General features: G+C 37.1%; 1 protein-coding gene across 2 annotated transcripts in view; it reads left to right on the forward strand.

Annotated features, from left to right (window-relative positions):
* PAK2 (p21 (RAC1) activated kinase 2) overlaps positions 1–22,702 on the forward strand; it is an 86,851-nt gene that overhangs the window by 34,131 nt on the left and 30,018 nt on the right. For both annotated transcript variants that reach the window (XM_069475170.1, XM_069475171.1), the window contains exon 2: positions 7,725–7,932. In XM_069475170.1, the coding sequence (XP_069331271.1) occupies positions 7,746–7,932 (187 nt within the window). In that variant the 5' untranslated portion in view covers positions 7,725–7,745. The remainder of the gene's footprint in view (positions 1–7,724; positions 7,933–22,702) is intronic.

Genomic DNA, 22,702 nt, shown 5'->3' on the forward strand with positions numbered 1-22,702 from the left:
CTATTTTCACATATTTGTACATTGTCATCACTTTTGGTGCATTTTCTGCAAGTATACCCATGGCCCTATCTATGTTTTCAGGTACGGTATTCGGTTCTTTGTATTTTTTTTTTGGAGGGGGGTATAAATTTAAGGAATACAAGTGCAGTTTTGTTACATATATTGTATAGTGGTGAAGTCTAGGGTTTTAGTGTAACCTTAGCCCCCCCTCACCCTCCCACCCTACGTTTGACTTATTTTATTTAGCATAGTATTTTCAAGGTTCATTCTTGTTATAAAATGTATCAGAATTTCATTCATTTTTAAGGCTGAAATTTTATTGTATGTATATGACACATTTTGTTTATCCAATCCAGCAAAATAGTTTTTTGTTGTTGTGTTGCTGTTTGGGTTCTTTTGTTGTTAGTGAAAAAACATGGAGGGTGTTTGTTTGTTTGTTTGTTTGTTTTTTTAAGAGTCTCACTCTCTTGACCTGGCTGGAGTGCAGTGGCCTCATCATAGCTCACTGCAACCTCAAACTCAAGTGATCTTCCTGCCTCGGTCTCCTAAGTAGCTGGGCCTATAAGCGTGCACCCCACGCCTAGCTAAATTTTCTGTTTTGTAGAGAGGGGATCTTGCTCTTGCTCAGGCTGGTCTTGAACTCCTGACCTCAAGCAATGCTCCTGCCTTGGCCTCTCAAAGTGATAGCATTACCGGTGTGTCTGGCTGATACATAGTTTTGAAATTCTAAGTCAATTCTAAATATTTTCTTATTTTCATTATGGTGTCTCTTAACCAATTTTTTTAAGAGGTGTTTTAAAATTTCTGAACACGGGTTTTTTTCCTTTTACCTTTTGGTTACTGATTTTCAACTTAATTGAATTTGATTAAAGAATATGTAGTGATTCCAATCTTTTGAAAAATACCTTTTTTTTTTTTTTTCTTATTTTAGAGACAGGGTCTTGTTCTGTCACCCAGTCTGTGGTATGATCATAGCTCATTTGTAGCTTTAAACTTGTGGGCTAAAATGATCCTCCTACGTCAGTCTCCCAAGTAGCTGAAATTACAGGTATAAGCCACCATGCCTGGCTAATTTTTTAAAATATTTTGTAGCAAGCAGGTCTCATTATGTTGCCCAGGCTGATCTTGAACTCCTGGCCTCAAGGGATCCTCCTGCTTTTATCTCCTGAGTCACTGGGATTTCAGGAGTGAGCCACTTTGCTCAGCCTAATTTACCTCATTCTTGAAAGAGAGTTTTGTTTGATCTGCAGTTTATGTTGGCAGCTTTTTCTCTCAACACACTGAGGATATTCTGTGGTCTTGCTTTTGTTGTTGATATTAAGAAGTAAGCTGACAGTCCAACTACTGCTCCTGTGAAGTCTGTCTTTTTTTTTTTTCCTTTGGCTGATTTTAGGAACTCTTTGTCTTTGATGTTCTTAAAGTCACTGTGATGTGTGTACCTGTAGGTTATTTTTTATCCTGCTTCTGATTTATTACACTTCTTCAACTTATGGATCTGTGTTCTTTATCGGTTCTGGAAATTTCTCAGCTATTAATTTACCCTGTGAACAAGTCTCTTCATTCTGTCATCTTCTGGAATTCCAAATAGATGTGTGTTAGACCGTCCAACTTACTCATCTTCTCTTTCCTTTTTTCCTATCTCTTTGTGTCTCTGTGTTGTATTCTAGAAACTTTCTTCAGATATGTCTCCCAATCCACTACTTCTCTCTTCCACTGGGTACTGCTTTTTACTTCAACTGTTGTGTTTTCAGGTATTATATTTTTTCTTACTGAACGTTCTGTATGGTGTTTTTCATATTTGCTCTTTTCTGTTTTTATTTTCAAGCTTCTTACATGTATTCTGTGTCAGCTCATTCCATATCTATTTCACCAGTCTGTTTTGGCTAGTTCTCAATCATGGTGCCTTGTTTTTCTTATTTATTTTCTTATTTTTAACATGAAGTGCTCCTTTCCCTTAGAGCTTTATTGGGACCTGTGTTGAAGTTGATTTCTCCCATGGAGGCTTTATATTTTCTTCTGTCACTCATCAGAAAGTATAACCAACTTGGGACCACATTTAATGAAATCTCTTAGGGGTTTTTTTTTGGACCTCATGGGGGCATGAATTCAGATCATAAACACAAATTTTGTTGTTAGGATTTCTCAGAGACTTTTTTCCCCCTGCTTGCCATCACCAAGCTCAAAATGCTGAAAATTTTCTTCTTCTTTTCTGTCCAGAGGGATTTATTCCTGATTTATCTTTAAATAGATTATAGCCTTTTAGATCCTAGCCTCATGTGGGAGGGACTTCTATTAGACTTTTTAACGTAGGCCGACTCTGGGTTGTATCACCTGTCCTCTGTGACAGCCAGCAAAGTAGAAGCATAAGGTCTTCAGGATTCAGTCAAAATCCTTCGAGAATAACTGGATTAGTAAATTGCTTACTCTTTTGAGTTTCTGGTTTCACTTTGTTTTGGGGCTCCGTGGAATCATCCCTTTCATTTTACTAGCTCACCCATGCATTTTAAAAGATTTGATATGTTATCCAGTCCTTTATTTATTTGAGTTTGAAGCAAGATTTTATTTTCCTTCTGTATTTTTTACCAGTCCCCTGATTGTGTTTTCTGCATCTCTTTTCCTCCTCTTCCTCTTTTCTTTCTGGCTTTCTTATTAGTGGGCCTGATGTTATAGCTGTTGTCACCAAATGAGAACACTCCTTTACTTCTGAGAATTTTTTTTTTGAGACAGAATCTCACTCTCTTTCCCTGGGTAGAGTGCAATGGCATCGTTGTAGCTCACTGGAGCCTCAAACTCCTGGGTTGAAATGATCCTCCTGCCTCAGCCTCCCAAGTAACTGGGACCCTTTCCTTCTGATTTGTGAACCTTTTGTTTATAGTGTATGTTGTTATCTTCAGGTGATTTGGAGGTGTTTTCATTGGTTCTTTTGCTCTCAAAGGTATTTGAGGCTTTTGGGGGGGGGTATCATTGGTGTTGGGGCTCCTGCAGCTTATTGAGAGAGTGTTAGAAATCTGATTAGTGTTGTGTTACAGCATTTATGAGGTACTGAAAAATCAAGGCTCACTTGTTATTTATATAAAATGTAAAGCAAACTTACGCTTTATTAATCATATTTTTCAGTAGTTTATGGTTTATACTTGGAATACCATAGTTCCGCGTTCCCCAACCCCTGTGCTGTCTACTGGTCCACTGCCTGGCTGCAGAGCTCCGCCCCACCCCACCCCCATGGAAAAATTGTCTTCCATGAAACCAGTCCTTAGTGCCAAAAAGATTGGGGACCACTAGTTGATTCCAGTGGACTCTCATAAGTTTAGTAATTTCCACTAATTGGACTGACTGGTTCCAGACACCACTACTTTTTTCATTTCTGCTGTATATTTAGCTACCCCTAGTCTCCTTCAGTAGACAATTGAGGAATTGTTTGTGTTTGAGTCGTGTCACAGTTCAACAATGGGCCTGATAGAAGAGTACAGTGTGTTTGGGGCACACTTTTTGTTTCGCCTACTTGTTTTTCACTGAAAAGTAGCAAAGTGTTTGAACAAATTTGGAGAGAGTCAGTACTTATCATTTGCTCTTTTTTTATAAAACATTTTTGAATAATGGTGGAGCAAAAACAAGGTAAATCAGTATTTTATCATGAATTGTTTTGTATTCAATTATTGGTTTTGGCTAAAATATAAGGTGAATTTAAAGAACCTCATTACAACCTGTATTCGGCACTTTTCAGGCCTTAGACATTGTCAGTTGCAGCAGTGTACTAAAAAATAACACTGCTTTATGGAAAAGAGAACTGAAGTCCATGACTTAGCCGCGAGGGAGGAAAAGTGTAAATCTTTCCAAAGATATTTTTGTTAATATAGGGGAGTTTATATGTTGTTTAGTGAAATGCTGTTTGATTTAAAAAACTAATAGATTCAAGAAAAATAATATCTCATCTGGGGACAGAGTCTTGTACCAGGAATCAGTAAACATTGTTGTCTAATCCATGCATAGTCCCTGCCTTTAAATTGCTTGAAGTCTTGAGCAGGAAAAAACATAAAATAACTAAGGATGTATAGTTATAATTCATTGCCAAAGAATGGTCCGGTATATTAGCATAAGTAAGGAAAAAAGAACATGAGATTGTTAGAAACTTAAATTTTAGTCTTAGTTCTGTTAATAATTAGATTTGTGTGACTTCATGCAAACCACTTACTTTTTAGTGGGTTAGTTTTTTTCACATATAAAATAAGGGAGATGGGCCAGATGAATTCTAATCCTTTGTAATTTTTAATAGTCTCTGAATTTATTTTCCTTTGTAACTCAAGTTCAGAGGATGTGAGAGATCATTTTGAGCAGGGATAGACAGGAATGACCTTACGTAGAAATAATTTTTACTGAGCCTGAAAGATTTGCTTGAGTAGATAAAAGGAATGAAGAAAAATTAAGAATGCAGAAATAAATATATGCACAAAAATTATTTAGGCCAGGAAAGTCCATGGTGTATTTGGACAATATGAAGCACAGGATTTGTGTGGTACATCCATGAGAGATCAGATTAATTCAGCAGTTTGGAGTTAAATGGCCCTAAATGCTAGAGTTTAGTCCTCAGTCTATAGGTTGTGGGCAGCTGCTGAGGAAGATGTAGCCAGGGAGAGTGATACCATATGTTACTTTTAGTCAACTTCTATGCGATGATTAAAGTGTATTTAACCAGTTCTAACTTCTTTCTCTAAACAAAAAATGAGCACATAGAAACTCTTTAGGAAGCTAGAGTTTATTCTAATTCCCTCTGAATGACAACTGAAGATATAAGAGACTAAGAGAAATCCTGAGATTAAGTGATGAAGTCTTCAGCTAAACTGGTGGCAGAGGCATCAATATTGTACCAAGGGTCGTGCTTACATTTATTAAGATCTTATCACTTAATGTGGCATATTACTTAGAATTGTTGCTATCACATTTGTCATCTTGAGTAGTTTCATTAGGGACATCTATGACTCATGTGTTTAATATTAAATTTGAGTTTTGTTTAGGCAGATACTTCTTTAAAGGGTAAGTCAAGGAACCCTGAGGCACAGTTAAGTAATTTGCCCAGAGTTACACATTTAAGTAAATAGCAGAACCAGGATTCCAACGAAAGCTGTCTGATTCCAGACCTTATGCTGTTAACCACAAAACTGGACAACATGTAGCTGGGGTTTTTTTGTTTGCTTGTTTTGTTTTAATTTAAGGTGCACTGGCAGTTTCTAGTCATGTTCTATCTATGAGCCAGCCTTAAGGATAGAATTTGTGGTCTGTTTACACTAAGTAATTATTGTGCCCTGACTGTGTTTTTTAATACATCTTTTAGCCACAGCTCTTATGGTAGTGATTAAGTTAAAAACTACTTATTAGCTGCAGATAACCACTGTTAACATTCTGATGTGACAGTTTGGGAGGCCAAGGTGGGAGTATTGCTTGAGGTCAGGAGTTTGAGACCAGCCTAAGCAAGAGAGAGACCCTGTCTCTACTAAAAATAGACAAAATGAGCCAGGCGTGGTGGCACGCACTTGAATCCCAGCTACTCGGGAGGCTGAGGCAGGAAGATTGCTTGAGCCCAGGAGTTTGAGGTTGCTGTGAACTAGGCTGATGCCACAGCACTCTAGCTGGGTAACAGAGCAAGACTCTGTCTCCAAAAACAAACAAACAAACAAACAAAAATTTTTCATGTGAAAAATATAACTAAATAAATTTAAAAATATTTTGATGCATTTTTTCTATAAATGCTATAATGTATTTTGAAGCTTTGTTACATTATCCTGATTTTTTCACTTAATTTACATAAATAGTGCATATTAATATGTGTTCATAGTGTACCTGAAAACCAAACGTTGTAACTTTGCATGCTGTTTCTGTTGTAACTGGTGATTAAGATGAAAGTGAGCTATTCCAGGGATAATCTACTGTGCCTTGGTGTTATGATCACATTAACACCAAAACATTTGTCTTGATTTAGCCATTCATGAAATAATCCTTGCAATATTGTTCCTAAGCTTTCTTCCTTCTTTCTGTAGCAAGATAGGTCCCCTCTCGTAATGCACACTGATAGCAGCCCATACTTAAGAACAGCCAGTTGCACATTGCATGCACCCTACCCTAAAACAAACCCCACATGATGTTAGGAAGAATCAGCTGATGGCATGTCATCTATACTACCTTAGATCCCACCCTCATATCTTCCTTGGACCAGTCTTTTTCACACAGAGATCTAGATCTTTTTTACTCCCCTTTCCCAGCTCTTCTCTAGCTAGTTATCCCCCAAAATGTATGTTTTTCCTTCTTTACCTTCTCTCATTCTTCCTCTTGTAGGCTGAAAAATAATTGTCATTTTGGCAGATAAAATATACAGTAGTGCTGGTAACATCCTCTCACCGAGGAAAACAAAAGCTATAAGATTTGGAGTAGAATTATGTATAATAATCTCTTCATCCCCTAGTTCTCAAATTGAGCCTACTTTTCTTCAGGTATTAGCATTCAAATTAAAAAATAAAATAAAAATTTATTTTTAATTTTCTCTAAAAACAGTTGGCATTCTTTGTATGTACATAAAGTTTTGTTTACTTTGATGCATTAAATAACCTTATAATCAAATCAAGATACAATTACCGAACAAAATCTTGATTAGGGCTGGGCTCACACCTGTAATCCTAGCACTCAGGGAGGCCAAGGCGGGAGGATTGCTTGAGGTCAGCGGTTTGAGCTTGTGATGAGCTGTGATGATACCACGGTACTCAACCCGGACGACAGAGTGAGACTGTTTCAAAGGAAAAAAAAAAACCCAACAAAACCTTGTTTAGTGGGGAAGTGTGTTGCTACCTTTTTATATCAGAACTAATGTGTAAGTTGGGGATCCCCTCCCTTTTAGTACTGATTTTAATGTATGCAATCCACTTTTTTTAAAGACATAAAATATATACCTATAAGTATGTAGAGACAAAGTTAAAATTTCCACTGAATCAACCATGTGGATAAGAGAAGTTGCCTGGTCAGGGAATTACTGTATCACAGAACCTTGGGAGGGTTGTGGCCATACTCTGCTTCTCAGCCAAGCCCTGGATTTGATTTTGTCAGTGTACCTAGATTGATCAAGCTTCTTATGACTGTAAAACTCAGAAGAGACTAATGTGTATAAATTAGAATATCAAGTTTTCAGAGAGACCAAATACTACATCAGTAGCACAGTCTTCTAGGAATCCTTTAGGAAAGATTATGTGAAGGCTAAGTTGTAACCACAGGGCTGGTGTGCAAGGAATCAGAGGGGTGTTGTTTGATAGGTTTAACAGCCAGGCATCCATTTCTGCTCTAGAGATAGACCTAACAGAGATATCCTGTGGTTAGCTGCTCAGAACATATTCTTCCTCTTTGGAACTCTCTTATTTTAAGATTCCATGTTATCTGTCTTTTTGTTGGAACAGTCTCTTAGAATCAATTGATTACATGGATAGCTTTTGCTATATTAGTGTGATCATGCTTTCCACTTGGCTTTTCAAACATTCCCTTAGCTAACCATTTACCAACTTTATTAGGGGAGATTACCTTTGTTGATAACCAGTTAACGTTGATTTTTCCAGATTTTGCAAATGTTACTCAAAATGGATAACATTTTCTAATTTGGAGTTGTGGCAAGGAGTAGTTGCTACTATTTTGTGCTTGTAACTCTTTATTTTGTTATTAATTGTATTTTTTTTTTTTTGCCTATGTTTCAGGCCATTTCATAGTTCTGAATCATGTCTGATAACGGAGAACTGGAAGACAAGCCTCCGGCACCTCCTGTGCGAATGAGCAGTACCATTTTTAGCACTGGAGGCAAAGACCCTTTGTCAGCCAATCACAGTTTGAAACCTTTGCCATCTGTTCCAGAGGAAAAAAAGCCCAGGAATAAAATCATCTCCATATTCTCAGGCACAGAAAAAGGTAAACAACTCTTGTGGTTTTGTGAGTCCCAAGTATTAATTTATTATATTATAGTATCCCATGTCGATATCTTTTTTGGTAAGAACAATAAAACATAATCAAGAAAACAACTAATGTTAATATATAGACAATATTTAAAAGGCTAGTTTATTTTAAATTGTGATAAAAAAGAATAAAACTATAAAGTTGTTACTCATCCTACTTGTTATGGCCAATGAATTTCTCTGTTCATCTTCTTTATTTTCTGAGACCTTGGCTATAATTTATGGCTTCCTGACATTAATGGGATATAAATCACAAGATATTTGAGGAAGACATGTTGTTGTTATTAAATAGAATTGTGATAAAGGGTCCACAGTCCCCTGTCTGAAATTCCTAGAGCCACCTGTATTTTGGAATTAAGAATTTTTCTGATCTTTGAGTAATAAATACTGTCTTTTTATCATGTATTCGATAAATGCCCTCAGACATATCTGAAGAAGACTTAGTAATCAACACATTGATGTGTCTTCAGCAAAATATTGTCTAGTCTGCAGTTTCTCAGCCTAGGCACTATTGACTTTTTGAGACAGTCTCGCTCGGTCACCCAGGCTACAGTGCCTTAGCTCACAGCAACCTCAAACTCCTGGAATCAGGTGATCCTCCTGCCTTAGCCTCCTGAGTAGCTGGGACTTATAGGCGTTAGTCATTACACCCAGCTAATTTTTTCTATTTTTAGTAGACATGGGGATCTCTCTCTTGCTCAGTCTGGTCTTGAACTCCTGAGCTCAAGCGATCCTCCGGCCTCAGCCTCCCAGAGTGCTAGGATTATGGGCGTGAACCACCAGGCCCTGTCCACTATTGACATTTTCTGGCCAAATAATTTATTGTTGCAGGGAGTTGTCCCTGTGCATTATAGGGCATTTAATAGCATTCCCAGCTTTTACCCACTAGATGTCAGTAGCACCCTGCAACCCAGTTGTGACAACCCAAACCGTCTCCAGACATTGCCAGATATTCCCTGCGGGGCAAAATCAGCCCCAGTTAAGAACCACCAGTATATTCAAAGGCGGGATAAAGACTATAAATAGTCTTGTATAAGTTGAAGTCACTAAAGTAGTTTTGGTGTCACTAGACGAGGAAATCTATTGGTTTTCAATTTTTTTTTGGATTTTTAGAATTGGATAAGGGATTATGAACCAATATTGGATATTAGAATAAGGGTAAGAAATTCATTTTTTAATCACATTAAGCATGGTAATATGACTCTGATAGCTGCTAATAGGTATAAGCAGAGATAAAGATATATCTCCTACATGGAGAGGTAAACCCAAGTGGAAGAATGGTGCTTTGTATATAATACTTAATACACATTTAATTTGAGATTATATGATACATATTCAGTGAAAATTTGGGTTAGTATTAATAAAGGATCAAATCTTGGGTAATTTAGATTTGTAAACAGGACATAATCATTGAACAGTTGAAAACCTGTTCATTTATTTTAGTGTAATAATTACACTTATTTGTAATTTCAAGCCCTTTTTTTTTTTTTTTTTTTTTGAGATAGCATCTCACTCTGTCACCTAGGCTGGAGTGCAGTGGTGCAATCATAATTACTGTAGCCTCAAACTCCTGGACTCAAGCATGCCACCCGGCCTAGCTAATATTTCTACTTTTTGTGGAGAACGGGGGTCTTTCTGTGTTGTTCAGGCAGCTCTTGAACTCCTGGCTTCACACAGTGCTGAGATTATAGGCGTGAACCACTGCCCCCACCTAATTTTGCTTTTATTAAGATTTCATGTGAAGTCATAACTGAAAAGCCTAATGGAAGTATGCTTTTAAAGTTTATTTAACAGAAGCAATAGAGTGTGTATTTGGCATGTTTGAGAATGCAAAATATACTTGGACTGGATCAGATAAAGGATAAAGGGGAAAATGAAACAATGAACCAAAAATTATGCGTGGGAAGAAGGTGAAGAAGTATGTGTATTGCAGAACGACAAATCCATTATCTTCCGAAGTAGTAAATCAGTGTATTTCAAGTGGGAAAACCTAAAAATGGCAGTGTAAACACTGCATTTAAACTTAAGGAGGTTAGGAAAAAATGATGGAGGTTAGTACTAGAAAAACTTGCTAAAAGAGTTGAAATTACGTACCTATGGAGAATCAGAGTCCAAGGATTCTGTTACTTAAAATAGAATAAAACATACTTCGACAGCATTGGAAAGGGGAATAGAAGATGATAAAATGAACAAAACAAAAGAGAAAGTGGGGACAGTCTAGTAACTTGACTTTGGTTAATGGAAGGATTTGTGAGCAAATTGAACATGCGTTTACATAAATGCAAAAGAGCATACCCATCTCTCTGATCATTTGGAGGATCTTCCAGTTTTATCCTCCTTTACCCCTTCTTTCCATTCCTTTTCTCAGAATTTTCAGCTACAGCTAACTCAAGGTCCCCCCTTAACAAAGGCGGGGTGAGAGTACTTCCCATTCAGTTTTTACTGATGATTTCTGAAGTCTTTGTTTTCTTTTGTTTATAGTTAAGATCTGAAAACGTTTTAGTGCTAATCTTAAAACTTTACAAGCTCTTTAAAAAAAAACTTGCCTTATCTAATTTCTTTTTCTCATCCTCTTAAAAATCTGTATTATAGAAAATATCAAACATATACAAAGTAGAAAGAATATGGTAACGAATCCCCATCATCCAGCTTCAACAATTATAATCATTCTGCGTTCACTTGTCTCTTATTTTTAAATAAAATTTACAAATATCAAAATGCACAAATATTAACTGTACAATTTTGACAGATGGATGATACACCCATGTAAGCCATAATCACTATCACTATGTCACATAATAGACCATTTCTATCTCCTCAGAAAATTCTTTAACATTCTATCCCAGTTAACCTAATCTCCCCCTGCCTCCAGGCAACTACTGAGTGATTTTTTTTTTTTTTTTTTTTTTACCTTCAATCAGTTTAGCCTGTTTTAGGACTTTATATAAGTATAATTTTGTTTTAATATTTTACTTTGTGTTGACATCATACACACAATAGTATATATAATACATATATTTTAGTAAAACACCCTTGTACTTAACCACCCAGCCTAGAATTTTATCAGTGGCTCCGAAGTCCCTGTCTGTCGCACCCCATGCTATCTTTCTCCTCCCCCTTCCCAATGTCCACCATTCTGAGTTTTGCATTTTTTTATTCTTTGACTTTTTATTACAATTTTATAACATTTTTTCATTCTCAAATATATGGTTTGGGCATGCCTGTTTTGGAACCTTTTCTGAAAGGAATTATACTGTCTGTACTTTTTCTGGGACACATTTTTCATTCAGCTTTATGTTTTAGAGATTTGATATATACAGCTGTAGTTCATTTATTTTCACTGCTGATATTCATATATGTAACTGTAGTTTGTTCATTTTCACTGCTGTATACTATTACACTGTATAAGTGTACCGTAACTTGTTTAACCAGTTTCCTATCAGCAGATATTTGTGTCATTTTCATGCATAATGCTGCTGTGGATAATCTGGAACATATATCTTGGTGGATATGTGCAAGTGTTTCTTTAGGGCAGTGCTCAAGCTTCAGGTGACCCATTAGTTTAGTTTTTCTGCTAATTAGAATTGTCTGGGAAGTATAACGAACTCTGTGTTCAAGCTCCATCCCATTCCAATTGAATCAGAGTCTTCAGGGGCTTATCTGGGCATCAGTTTTGGTTTTGTTTAAATTTTCAAATGCCCCAGGTGATTAATGTGCAGCTCATGTTAAAAACCAATGGATTATGCAAGATGAAAGAATGAAAAAAAAATCCAGTGCATTAGCGGGTTATGAAATCTGTTTAGTGGATGACACAAATTTGAAATAATCAGAGTATGCTACACATAGCAAAAGAGTTGTTTCATGAAACATTTGTTTCAGCCATATGTGTAGTGGGTTAGGATATAAAATATGTTTCTTTATGTGTGTCTTGGTCAAAGATTTAAAGGTTGCTCAGAAGTATATTCTTAGGAGTAGAATTGCAAGTTTACAGGGTATTCCCATGTTTGACTTGACTAGGTTTCTCAGATTGTTTCCTAAAGTTTTTTAATGTGCATTCTCACCCACAGAAGATGAGAGTTTCCATTGCTGAACATCCTCACCAATTTATATTATAGGACTTTAATTTCTGCCAGTCTGGGAGGTGTGAAATGGTAGCTCATTGTGGTTTTAGTTTGCAGTTCCCTGATTACTTAGGACATTGGGCATTTTTTCAGGTACTTTCTTTGAAATACCTATTCAGGTCTTCCATCAGTTTTTCTCTTGGGTTGTTAATTGTTTCCTTATTTATTAATAAGCATTCCTTATAGTCTATACTAATCGTTTGTCAGCTATATGTTGTTAAATATAGTCTTCCAAGTTGTGATTTGCCTTTAAGTAATATTTTTTGATGAATAGAAGTTAACTTTGATATAATTGATCAATTCCTTTTTTAATAGTTTGAGTTTTTTTGTGCTTTAAGAAATTTTTGTTTAATTGGGGTCATAAAGACATTTTCTTATTTTTCTTCCAAAAGTTTTATAGTTTGCTTTTACAATTTAAATTGTTGAGACATCTGGATTTTATTTTTGTACATCTGTGAAGATACCTATTTTCACTTTTTTCTATAACCTGGATAATTAGTATCCCAGCACCATTTATTAAATCTTCACTCATTTCCCCACTGACCTGCAATATTTACCAGGTTTCCATGTATGTGAGTCTGTTCCTGTGTTCTGTTTTACTCCATTGGCTTATTTGTCCATACCTGAGCTAATACTGCCTGCTGTGATTACTGTATCATAATAATTCTTGATACCTGATAGAACAAATCTCCTACCAGGTTCTTCTTCAAGATCTTACTTATTACTTTGGCCTTTTGCTTTTTTCTATGAATTTTAGAATCTGCTTATAATGTACTGTTTTACAAATGTTGCCAATATTTTTTAGTAGAATTACATTGAATTTGTAGGGCAAGTAGGGGAGCATTGCATTCAGCTTTGTAGTTCAGAGTAGAGACTCTGCCAGAGCCTCTTTGTATAGCTTGCTTGGAGTGGAGTTTAAGAGCACATCGTTTTTTTTCTTCTCTTCTTTTTCTTTCTTTCTTTTTCTTTTTCTTTCTTTTTTTCCCTTAGAGACAGAGTCTCGCTTTGCTGCCCAGGAGGCTGGAGTGCACTGGCATGATCATAGCTCACTGCAGCCTTGAATTCCTAGGTTCAAGGGTTCCTCCTGACTCGGCCTCCCAAGTAGCTAGAACTACAGTTGTGCACCACCACACCTGGTTAGTTTTTTTGTTTTTTTGTTTTTTTTTTAAGAGATAGGGTCTCACTATGTTGTACAGGCTAGTCTCAAGCTCCTCGCCTCAAGCAATTCTCCCATCTCAGCCTGCCATGAGGCCACAATGCACTGCCTCCTTTTCATTTTGAGAGAGAAACATATGGACACACACAGAGGTGTGTAATGTTTGGAGGGTACGGTGCTCCTTGATTCTTCCCATTCCCTGGGGCTCTACCCTCCCTTTCCAATCCATCTTTCACACTTACTGTTCCTACCTGGAAGCTGAAATTTCTGACACAACCCTGTCAGAGGTTTAGGAGGTAAGAATGAGGGAGAACTTTGTATATGTATGCACATTATGCTCTTATGAACACAGAAATCAGCCTGCTTAGCTGGTCCCACTGTGTTATCCCATTCATCACCCTGGTGGTTGCTTCTGGGTCCCCCCATTTCCCACCCCCTTTACTTCTAGCTTCAGCCACCTGCAACATTTCTATAGTAGCATTTTCCCATCTACATCCTGAGTTACTGTTTCTCTCTTTAGTTTTATTGTAATTGCTTTTCATTTTTAAGCATTCTTCATAGATTTTATTGTGTGAAATACAGGGATTTGGTGATGTAGAAAGGTAGGACTATAGTATGTGCTTAGTACATCATCTTGAAATAGTCTAAAAAGGAAAAAATTATATTTTTTAAAAAATCATAATGACCTTAAGACTTTTGTCATCTCTAATATAAAGCCTGATTTAGAGATATTAATTTTATTCTACTAAAAAATGTGTATCCCTTACTGCCATCCTTACTAACAGACAGCTGATATTTTCATAAAAAGAAAGACAGACTTTGGCTAGGCATAGTGGCTCACATCTGTAATCCTAGTACTTTGGGGGGGCCGAAGCAGGAGGATTACTTAAGGCCAGGAGTTTGAGAGCAGCCTGAGCAAGAGCAAGACCTCGTCTCTACTAAAAACAAAGAAGTTAGCTGGACAACTAAAAATATATATATATAGAAAAAATTAGCCGGGCATGGTGGTGCATGCTGTAGTCCCAGCTACTCGGGAGGCTGAGGCAGAAGGATCGCTTGAGCCCAGGAGTTTGAGGTTGCCGTGAGCTAGGCTGACGGCCACGGCACTTTAGCCTGGGCAACAGAGTGAGATTCTGTCTTACAAAAAAAAAAAGAAAGAAAGAAAGAAAGAAATACAGTGATAAGCAAAGCAGATGGTGTCCCTGCCCTCATGACACCATGTAAAAACCATAGCATATAATTACAAACTATAAGAAGTGATGCAGAAAAAGTGTAAGACATCTGTCTAATCTGGAGTATCTGAGAAGGCTTCCTAAGGAAGTGATAATAGAGCTGAAGACTGAAGGATGGGTAATTGAAACAGCGGTTACAAAGTGAGTCCTATGCCTAGAAAAGAACTTGTTTTAATGGCCCAGCCACAGGAGGAATCGTAGCACATTCATGGAGCTGAGTGCAATCCAGTGTGATTTGATGAAAGCAGAGAGGGCGAAAGAAGATTATAGCATGATGTATGTAGAGAAGTACAGGCAGCAGAAGAGGCTGGCAGGGATCAGGTCATAAAGAGCATTGTATTCTATGCTGTAGAGGTCAGATTTTGTCCTAGTGCCTGGGGCAGGCATCGTTACAGAATTTTAAACAGTAGAAAGACCTGGTCACCTTTCTGTTTCAGATAGGAGAGACTGGTAGTTGTATAGAAAATACATTTTGTTGGAGGTCTAAGGCTGAAGTTGAAAACTAGTCAGGCTTTTGCTGTAGCCCAGGTGAGAAGTGGCTTAACCAATCTTATAGTTTTAATAATGAAAATGGCAGTGAGCCATTGTCTTGGCTTATTTTATAAGCTTTATTCAAGTAATGAGTGTTGAGTGGTATAGTGTTTATTAACTAAAGCAGTTTTCACATCTGGTTATTCAACCATTTCTGGTTGGTTATGGCTTAGATCTGTAAACATCCTTTCTAATCTAAAAATTCTAAGATTAATAATAGGAGCCCATACTTCTCTGCCTGTTCTCTATAGAATGCCCTTCTGTGTGCTGGAACAAATACGGTTTCACCGATTTGAAGCTATTCTAGGTCAAAAGAACAACACGGTAATCACTAATTGTTAGACTAGAAACAGAAGAGTATTCCTTTTAAACAGATGGTTTTTTTTTTTTCCTTTTTTTTTTTTTTTAGCGTTAGAGTGTAGCTCAAATGTGGCTTAAAGGATGTGACCGTAGCCTACTTAGGATTCTTTTAAATACCTTTTGTCAACATATGACTCAGGGCCTCTGCCTCTTGGCTGAAGGTTGCTGTGCCTGCCTGCTGCTGTTTTGTTGTCTAATGAAGTGGGAAAGTGATTCTAAGAATCTCTTTCCCCCAGGACACTAGTAAGTTGTGCATTTTATTAAAAGAAGTTTCTTTCCCTGGTCCATTACTTCCTTTAAGTGATCCAGTTGCCTGGTGCACATCCTGTAGATGATTGTGTTTGATAAAGCAGAAGTGGGAACTTCTATTTTATAAAACATGAAAAGATTTCAGATTTCTCCAAAGCTAAAATGTTTACATAAAATTGTTTTTGTTAGTCCTTTCGTTCTTGGCTTCTAGAATTACATAGCAGTATTAAAGACATTCTATATATAGAAGTATCTTTCCAGCACATTGTTTGAGACATGCTTTAGTATCTTTTTGTTTTAGATAGTTTCTAATATCCCTTTCTCTTCCTACTGAACTACTGAAATGTAAGAAGTATTTGTGTGTGTGTTATGTAAAAACAAATGGAATTAAATAGATTTTTAGGATATCAAGTCATTTTCTTTTGAGTGGACTAATATATGTAACTGTATCATGTCTCTTTTTAAACTTTTTATTCTATACCCCTAACATATATGAAACTTCCTTTAATGTATTTCTCTAAACTCTTAACATTCCCAAGTTGCAGAATATGAATGGGCCTTAGACACACCAGGGGTCAGGGATTCTCTTGCTACATGCCTTATCTCTCCCCTTTTTGTATACCTGTTTCATGTTTTTTTCGTATTTCAGCCTGTTCCCCCCCCCACCCCCGGTGTGTGAGGAAATATAGCCCTCAGTAGTTTGGGGCTTTATTTCTTATAACTTCAGTCACTGGAGACAGACTGATTCTCAGGGTGTCATGTCCAGCTTAGTTCAAGTATTCACCCCTGAACCAACTGGTCAAGGGTTCGTGGGGAGCTTTGGGTGACCTGGCTTGAATTAGATGCCTACCTTGGACCAGTCATCTCTGATCATGGTCATATAAGACAATGGTATCTTTCCCAACTTTATGCATAGAGAAAGGGCGAGGAAAGTTCTCTCAGAGATGAGATGCTGAGCAGATTTCTAAGGAAGAAGAAACAAATATTTTCATGGTACATGAAATTGTAAACTATTAGTTTATAGTTGGCTAATAAATACTTCCTCCTATATGCAGGATACTGAGTTAGAAGATGAGATATAAAGACAATAGAGGACACAACCTCAGATTACTCAAAGTCTAATGGAAAATGAGAGGTTGTTTAATATAGATGTAACTGTGCGTTTTAGTAAAGATGGCAAAATTAACCCAGGCTTAACAGTTGTACTACTCTTGGCTCCTTTCCACAACCAGTGTGCCCTGCACTCCTACCATAGCCAGATCTTACAAGTAAACACTGTATGTACCTTGAGAGGTGGTGGACATTTAAGCACATATGTGTCATCGCTAGTCAAAAAAGTAATATTGTGTTTCCCACTAATGCGAGATCAGTATATCTTTGTAAACAAAAAATGACATACAGTAACATTTCTAACTTTATATGTGTAGACCTATCAAACAGCATGATTTTTAACTATGATATTAAGAGAATCTTCTGGTTAATCATAGCATATTGACTACATACTTTTCTTTATTCCCCCTCCCAAGATCCAACTAAGATGACAGAAAAATTTTTTAAAGAAAATATTACAAGGGCAAAAATAATAGGAGAGGAGACAGTAGTGTGCAAGGGGTTTCAATACACATTGAAAGACTGAAGTGGTGGAGAGGTGGCACCTGGCTAAGCAGAGGAAGGGGACACATAACCTAAGTGTTTACAGGTGGGAATGGCTGTGAGAAGTGCATCAATTTCTCTTGTAAAAATCCTGCAGGCTTTAATTTAGAGGCACACAATATCATGTGTGTGGTGGTGGGGGGGTGTGATACACATGCTGGAAACAAGGAATTAATTGAAAAACTGCATAGAAAGTTACCAAAGGCCCTTTAGGACTCCTCTTTTACTCCATACATCCATGGAAATATAAATCCCCATCCTCTGGGGGGAAAAAGAACAGACTCTATTTACATTTATTTTGGGAGAAATTGAACCAGAGAGGCCCCTATTCTTGTCAGGTAGTCAGGAAAAGTTGAAGTACCAGAATAAAAAAGATGGAGTCAATGAAAGTCAACACACTAAACTCCTTTCCTCTGCCCCGCTTTCAGAATACTTGCAGCCTGACTCATAGCCCTCAGACAAGAGACTGGAAGATTTTTCTCTGGATAAAAAGGATAGCCTGGAAAAAAAAATGGTTTAGGTACCCTATACCCTATCCTCATCTTTAGTGAAAATGCTGACTTATTTTCCAGGTTACTTTTTAATATTTTGTATGAGTAGACAGCAAAGAATCACCAGACATTTGTAAGAAACCCTTAAACATAAGAGAGTCCAAAACAACAGGGGATTAAAAAAGGAATTTAGGGCCAGGCCAGGTGGCTCATTGCCTGTAATCCTAGCACTTTGAGAGGCTGACGTGGGAGGATTGCTTGAGGTCAGGAGTTTGAGACCAGCCTGAGCAACATAGTGAGAGACGTCCATCTAAAAAAAAAAAAAATCAGCTGGGTGCGGTGGTTCATGTGTAGTCCTAGCTACTTAGGAGGCTGAGGGAAGAGGATCGCTTGAGCCCAGGAATTCGAGGTTGCAGTGAGCTATGATGATGCCACTGTACTCTAGCCTAGGGGACAGTGAGACCCAGTCTCGAAAAATAAAAAAGGAACATAGAAGAAACAGACAACGTAAGGAGTAAACAAACCCAAAACCCTAGCCTATACATATGCAAACACTATATAATCTTCAAAGAAAGAAGATGAATTGAATCCATGAAGCAAGAAAAGGGCTCTCAGAATGATCAGAGAACAATGAGAAATAATTCTTGAAAATGAACATTTAAAATTACCAAACAAAAGGTATCAATAGGAGGAGGATTGGAAGATAGTTAAGAAAATTCCCCTAGAGAGTTAAACAAAAATATAAAGATAGAAAATCTGAGAGAAAAGGTCTAACTAATAATGATCTAACTAAGGGACTTAGAGTTCCAAAATGGAAGCGTAGAAACAAGCTGGCTTCACCCCTCACCCCACCCAGAAAACCAAAAACCCACAGCACCAAGATTATCACCAGCAATATCCCAGAACGCAAATAGGAGGAGGAGACAGTTCCTGGCGCCACAGAGATTTGAAAAAACTCTGCGTGGACAGTAAGAGAATCGGGCTTCTAGATCCATGATGTCCCTTCCCCCCATCTGCCCAACACCAAGCGTGCAGAAAATCCCCCCCACCAAGTCTCTGTTTCTGCTCTTAAAAAAGAGATCAAAGTGGACAACCAGCCTCCATACCATCTTGGGTTCCCTGACAGGAAGCCTGTCCCTACCTCACCCATTGGGAGTGCCTGAAGGGTGGAATATTCCTGAGGACAGTCACACACAAAGCGGGAGACAGGACTACCATCCCCAGCCCTGGAAACACTGTTCTATAACTCGGCCAAAGGAGACACCAAAATCAGAGTGGCTGTTCAGCAGTACCGCACTGTAGGAGGTTCATTCCACTCCACGGGCACCCTGGGCACTTGTACCCTGGGCACTAGCCGCTTACCAGCCTTCCTACACTACCTGGATTTGGCTTGGGCTGCGCTCTGATTGTTTACCAAGAACAGAGGCAAAGCTGGGCTTATGGTGCCATCTAGTGTCAAATGGAGGCAGCAACCTAGCGGGGGAAGAAATGAAAATCAACAGGTAAATTACAAACAACCTCTAAGCAAACATATCAGTAAAAACCAAAACAAGGCAAACAGAGAAGACTGGAATAAATTACTATAAATAACTGATCCTTCAGTGCAAATACATAGATGTACCTCTGCAAGAAACAATAGCAAACAGGGAACCACGACCTTCCCAAATGGACAAAGCAAGGAACCAGTGACTGACCCTATTGTGATATTTGAACTCTCTGACCAAGAATTCAAAATAGCAGTTTTAAGGAAGCTTGGTAATCTCTAAGATAACACAGAAAAGCAAAAAGAGATTGAAATAATAATACCAAGCAGAAATCTTGGAACTGAGAAATACCTTTGCTGAATACTGAGCCTGGCCCCATTTATATTAATATTAATGGCCAGAATAGGCAAATCTGTGGAGAAAGAAAGTAGATTAGTGGTTGGGCTTGGAGTGGGGTAGGGAGTGGAATGGAGAGTGATTGCTACTGGGTACAAGGTTTCTTTGGGGGATGATAAAAAATGATTGCGGTGATGGTTGTAAAACTAAATATAAAACCCATTGGAGGGTACATTTTAAACAGGTGAACTTCATGGTATGTAAAGAGTTATAGCTTAAAAAACAACATAAATAAAAGATAATAACAAAAAATATTTAGTTGATCCACAAGAAGGCAGAAAAGATTGATAAAGCAGACCTAACTATATGCTGCCTGTAAGAAATCTTTAAAACAGGCCGGGTGCGGTGGCTCACGCCTGTAATCCTAGCACTCTGGAGGCCGAGGCGGGAGGATTGCTCGAGGTCAGGAGTTCGAGACCAGCCTGAGCAAGAGGGAGACCCCCCCCATCTCTACTAAAAATAGAAAGAAATTATCTGACCAACTAAAAATATATAGAAAAAACTAGCTGGACATGCCTGTAGTCCCAGCTACCCGGGAGGCTGAGGCAGTAGGATCGCTTAAGCCCAGGCAACAGAGCAAGACTCTGTCTCAAAAAAGAAAAAAAAAAAAAGAAAAGAAATCTTTAAAACATAAATCCACAGAATAAGTTAAAATAAAGGGACAGAGAAAGGAATGCTAACAGTGAAAAGAAACCTGGACTAGCTATATAAATACCAAACTAGATTTTAGAGCTAAAAAATATTATCAGGGATAAGGAAGTTTATTTCATAATGATAATAGAGTTGGTTCATTAAGATAATATAACAGAACTAAACACTTGTGTACCTAACAACAACTTCAAAATATGTGAAGCAAAAACTAATAGGATTTCAAGGAGAAATAGATAAATCCAGTTATATTTGGAAATTTCAATACACTTCTCAATAATTGGTAGAACAAGTAGACAGAAAATGGGTAAGGATGTGTAGTAGATTTGAACATAACAGTCAACCAACTTGACCTAATGGACACTTATATTTTAATAGAACACTGTACCCCCAAACAGCATATACACATTCTTTTTAAGTATTCATGAAACATTTACCAAGATAGATCATATTCCAGGGCTATAAAAAAAAGTCTCAGTAAACATAGAAGGATTTAAATCATATAAAGGGCATTCTGTGACCACAGTGTAATTAAATTAGAATCAATAATAAGAAGGTCTCTGGAAATATTTGGAAAGTAAATAAAACACTTCCAAATAAATGAAGAAATCAAAAGGATATTTAGAAAGTGTATTAAGCTAAATGAAAATTTAATACTTCAATATTTGTAGGGTACTGCTAAAGCAATACTTAGAGGAAAATGTATAGTATTAAACATCATATTAGAAAAGAAGGCTGGGTGCAGAAACTTGTGCCTGTAATCCGCTACTCAGGAGGCTGAGATGGAAGGATTGTTTGAGCCCAGGAGTTCAAGGCTGCAGTGAGCTATGATCAGATCACTATACTACAGCCTAGGTGACAGAAAAAAAAAGAAAAAAAGAGGAAAGAAAGAATGATTTTAAATCACTGGCTTTAGTTAAGTCATACTAATAAACTAAAAGGGAAGAGCAGATGAAATCCAAAGTAAGTAGAAGAAAGGAAATAATAAAGCGAAATCAATGAAATAGACAAAAAAGCAATAGAAAAAGGCCAATGAAACCAAAAACTGGTTCATTGAGAATATCAGTAAAATGGATAAACTTACAGCCAGACTGACTGGGAAAACAAGAGAGAAGACACAAATTACTAATATTGAGAATGAGATAGGTGGCATCTCTACAGATTGTACATATATTAAAAAGATATGGTAATATTAGTACAAATATGCACCAATAAATCCATTAAGTTAGATAAAATGGAGAATTTTCTTAAAAGGGAAAAATTTCCAAAGCTTAAGAAGAAGTAGATAACCTAAAAATCATGTATCTCTTAGAATTTAGTTTGTAGCTAAAAGCCTCCTCACAAAGGAAATGTCAGACAAGTAGCCTCATCGGTGAATTCTACCAAATATTTTAAGGAAGAAATACTACCAATTCTATACAAACTTCTAAAAATTTGAATACGAGGTAATGCTTCCCAACTTATTTTATAAGACCAGCATTACCTGGATGCCCAAACCAAACACATTACAAGAAATGAAAGCTATGTATCAGTCAGTATTCCTCAATGAATATAGATGCAAAATCTTAGCATGTTTTGGCATTTGGAATCCAGCAATATACAAAAAGGTTTATACATCATGCCAAGTGGATTTCAGTTTAGGAATGCAAGGCTGATTTAACATCTGAAAATCAATCAATGTAATTTACTGTTAACAAAATAAAAAGGATATGCCATACGTTCATCTCAATAAATGTAGAAAAAGCATTTGGCAGAATCCACTATCCATTTCTCTTAAAAGTGTTCTGCAAATTTGGAAATAGAAGGGAATGCCCATAACTTGATAAAAGACATCTTTGTAAAACCTACCACTGTCATTGAATTTAATTGTAAAAAGTGTGACTATTCCCCCTTAGCTCAGGAAAAATATAAGAATTTCACTTCTTACTATTTTTTATTCAACAATGTCCTGGAGTAAGGCAGTAAGCCAGTGCAAAAAAAAAAAAAAAAAAAAGGAATCCAGATTGGAGAAGAAGTAAACCTGACTTTATTCACCAACAACATGATTGAATTTTTATAGAAAATCCTATGATATCTGTAAAAATACTACTGGAAGTAAGTACAAAAAGCTTTTAGGATATAAGATCAGTATTCAAGAGTCAATTGTGTTTCTATATGCCAGCAATGAATACTTGAAATTGAAGATTTAAACTGTGTCATTTGCAATAGCATCAAAAATTATGAAATACTAAGGCAGAAATCTGACAAAAGCAGTGACAGATCTGTGCTCTGTACACTGACAATTACTGCTATGGTGTGAATATATCCCCCAAAGTTCATGTGTTGGAAACTTAATCCCCAGTGCAACAGTTCTGAGAAGTGAGACTTTGAAGAGGTAATGAGAGACCTCATGAATGGATTGATGT

Source organism: Eulemur rufifrons, chromosome 7 (assembly GCF_041146395.1).
Source record: "Eulemur rufifrons isolate Redbay chromosome 7, OSU_ERuf_1, whole genome shotgun sequence".
In the NCBI taxonomy this organism is placed as follows: Eukaryota; Metazoa; Chordata; class Mammalia; order Primates; family Lemuridae; genus Eulemur; species Eulemur rufifrons.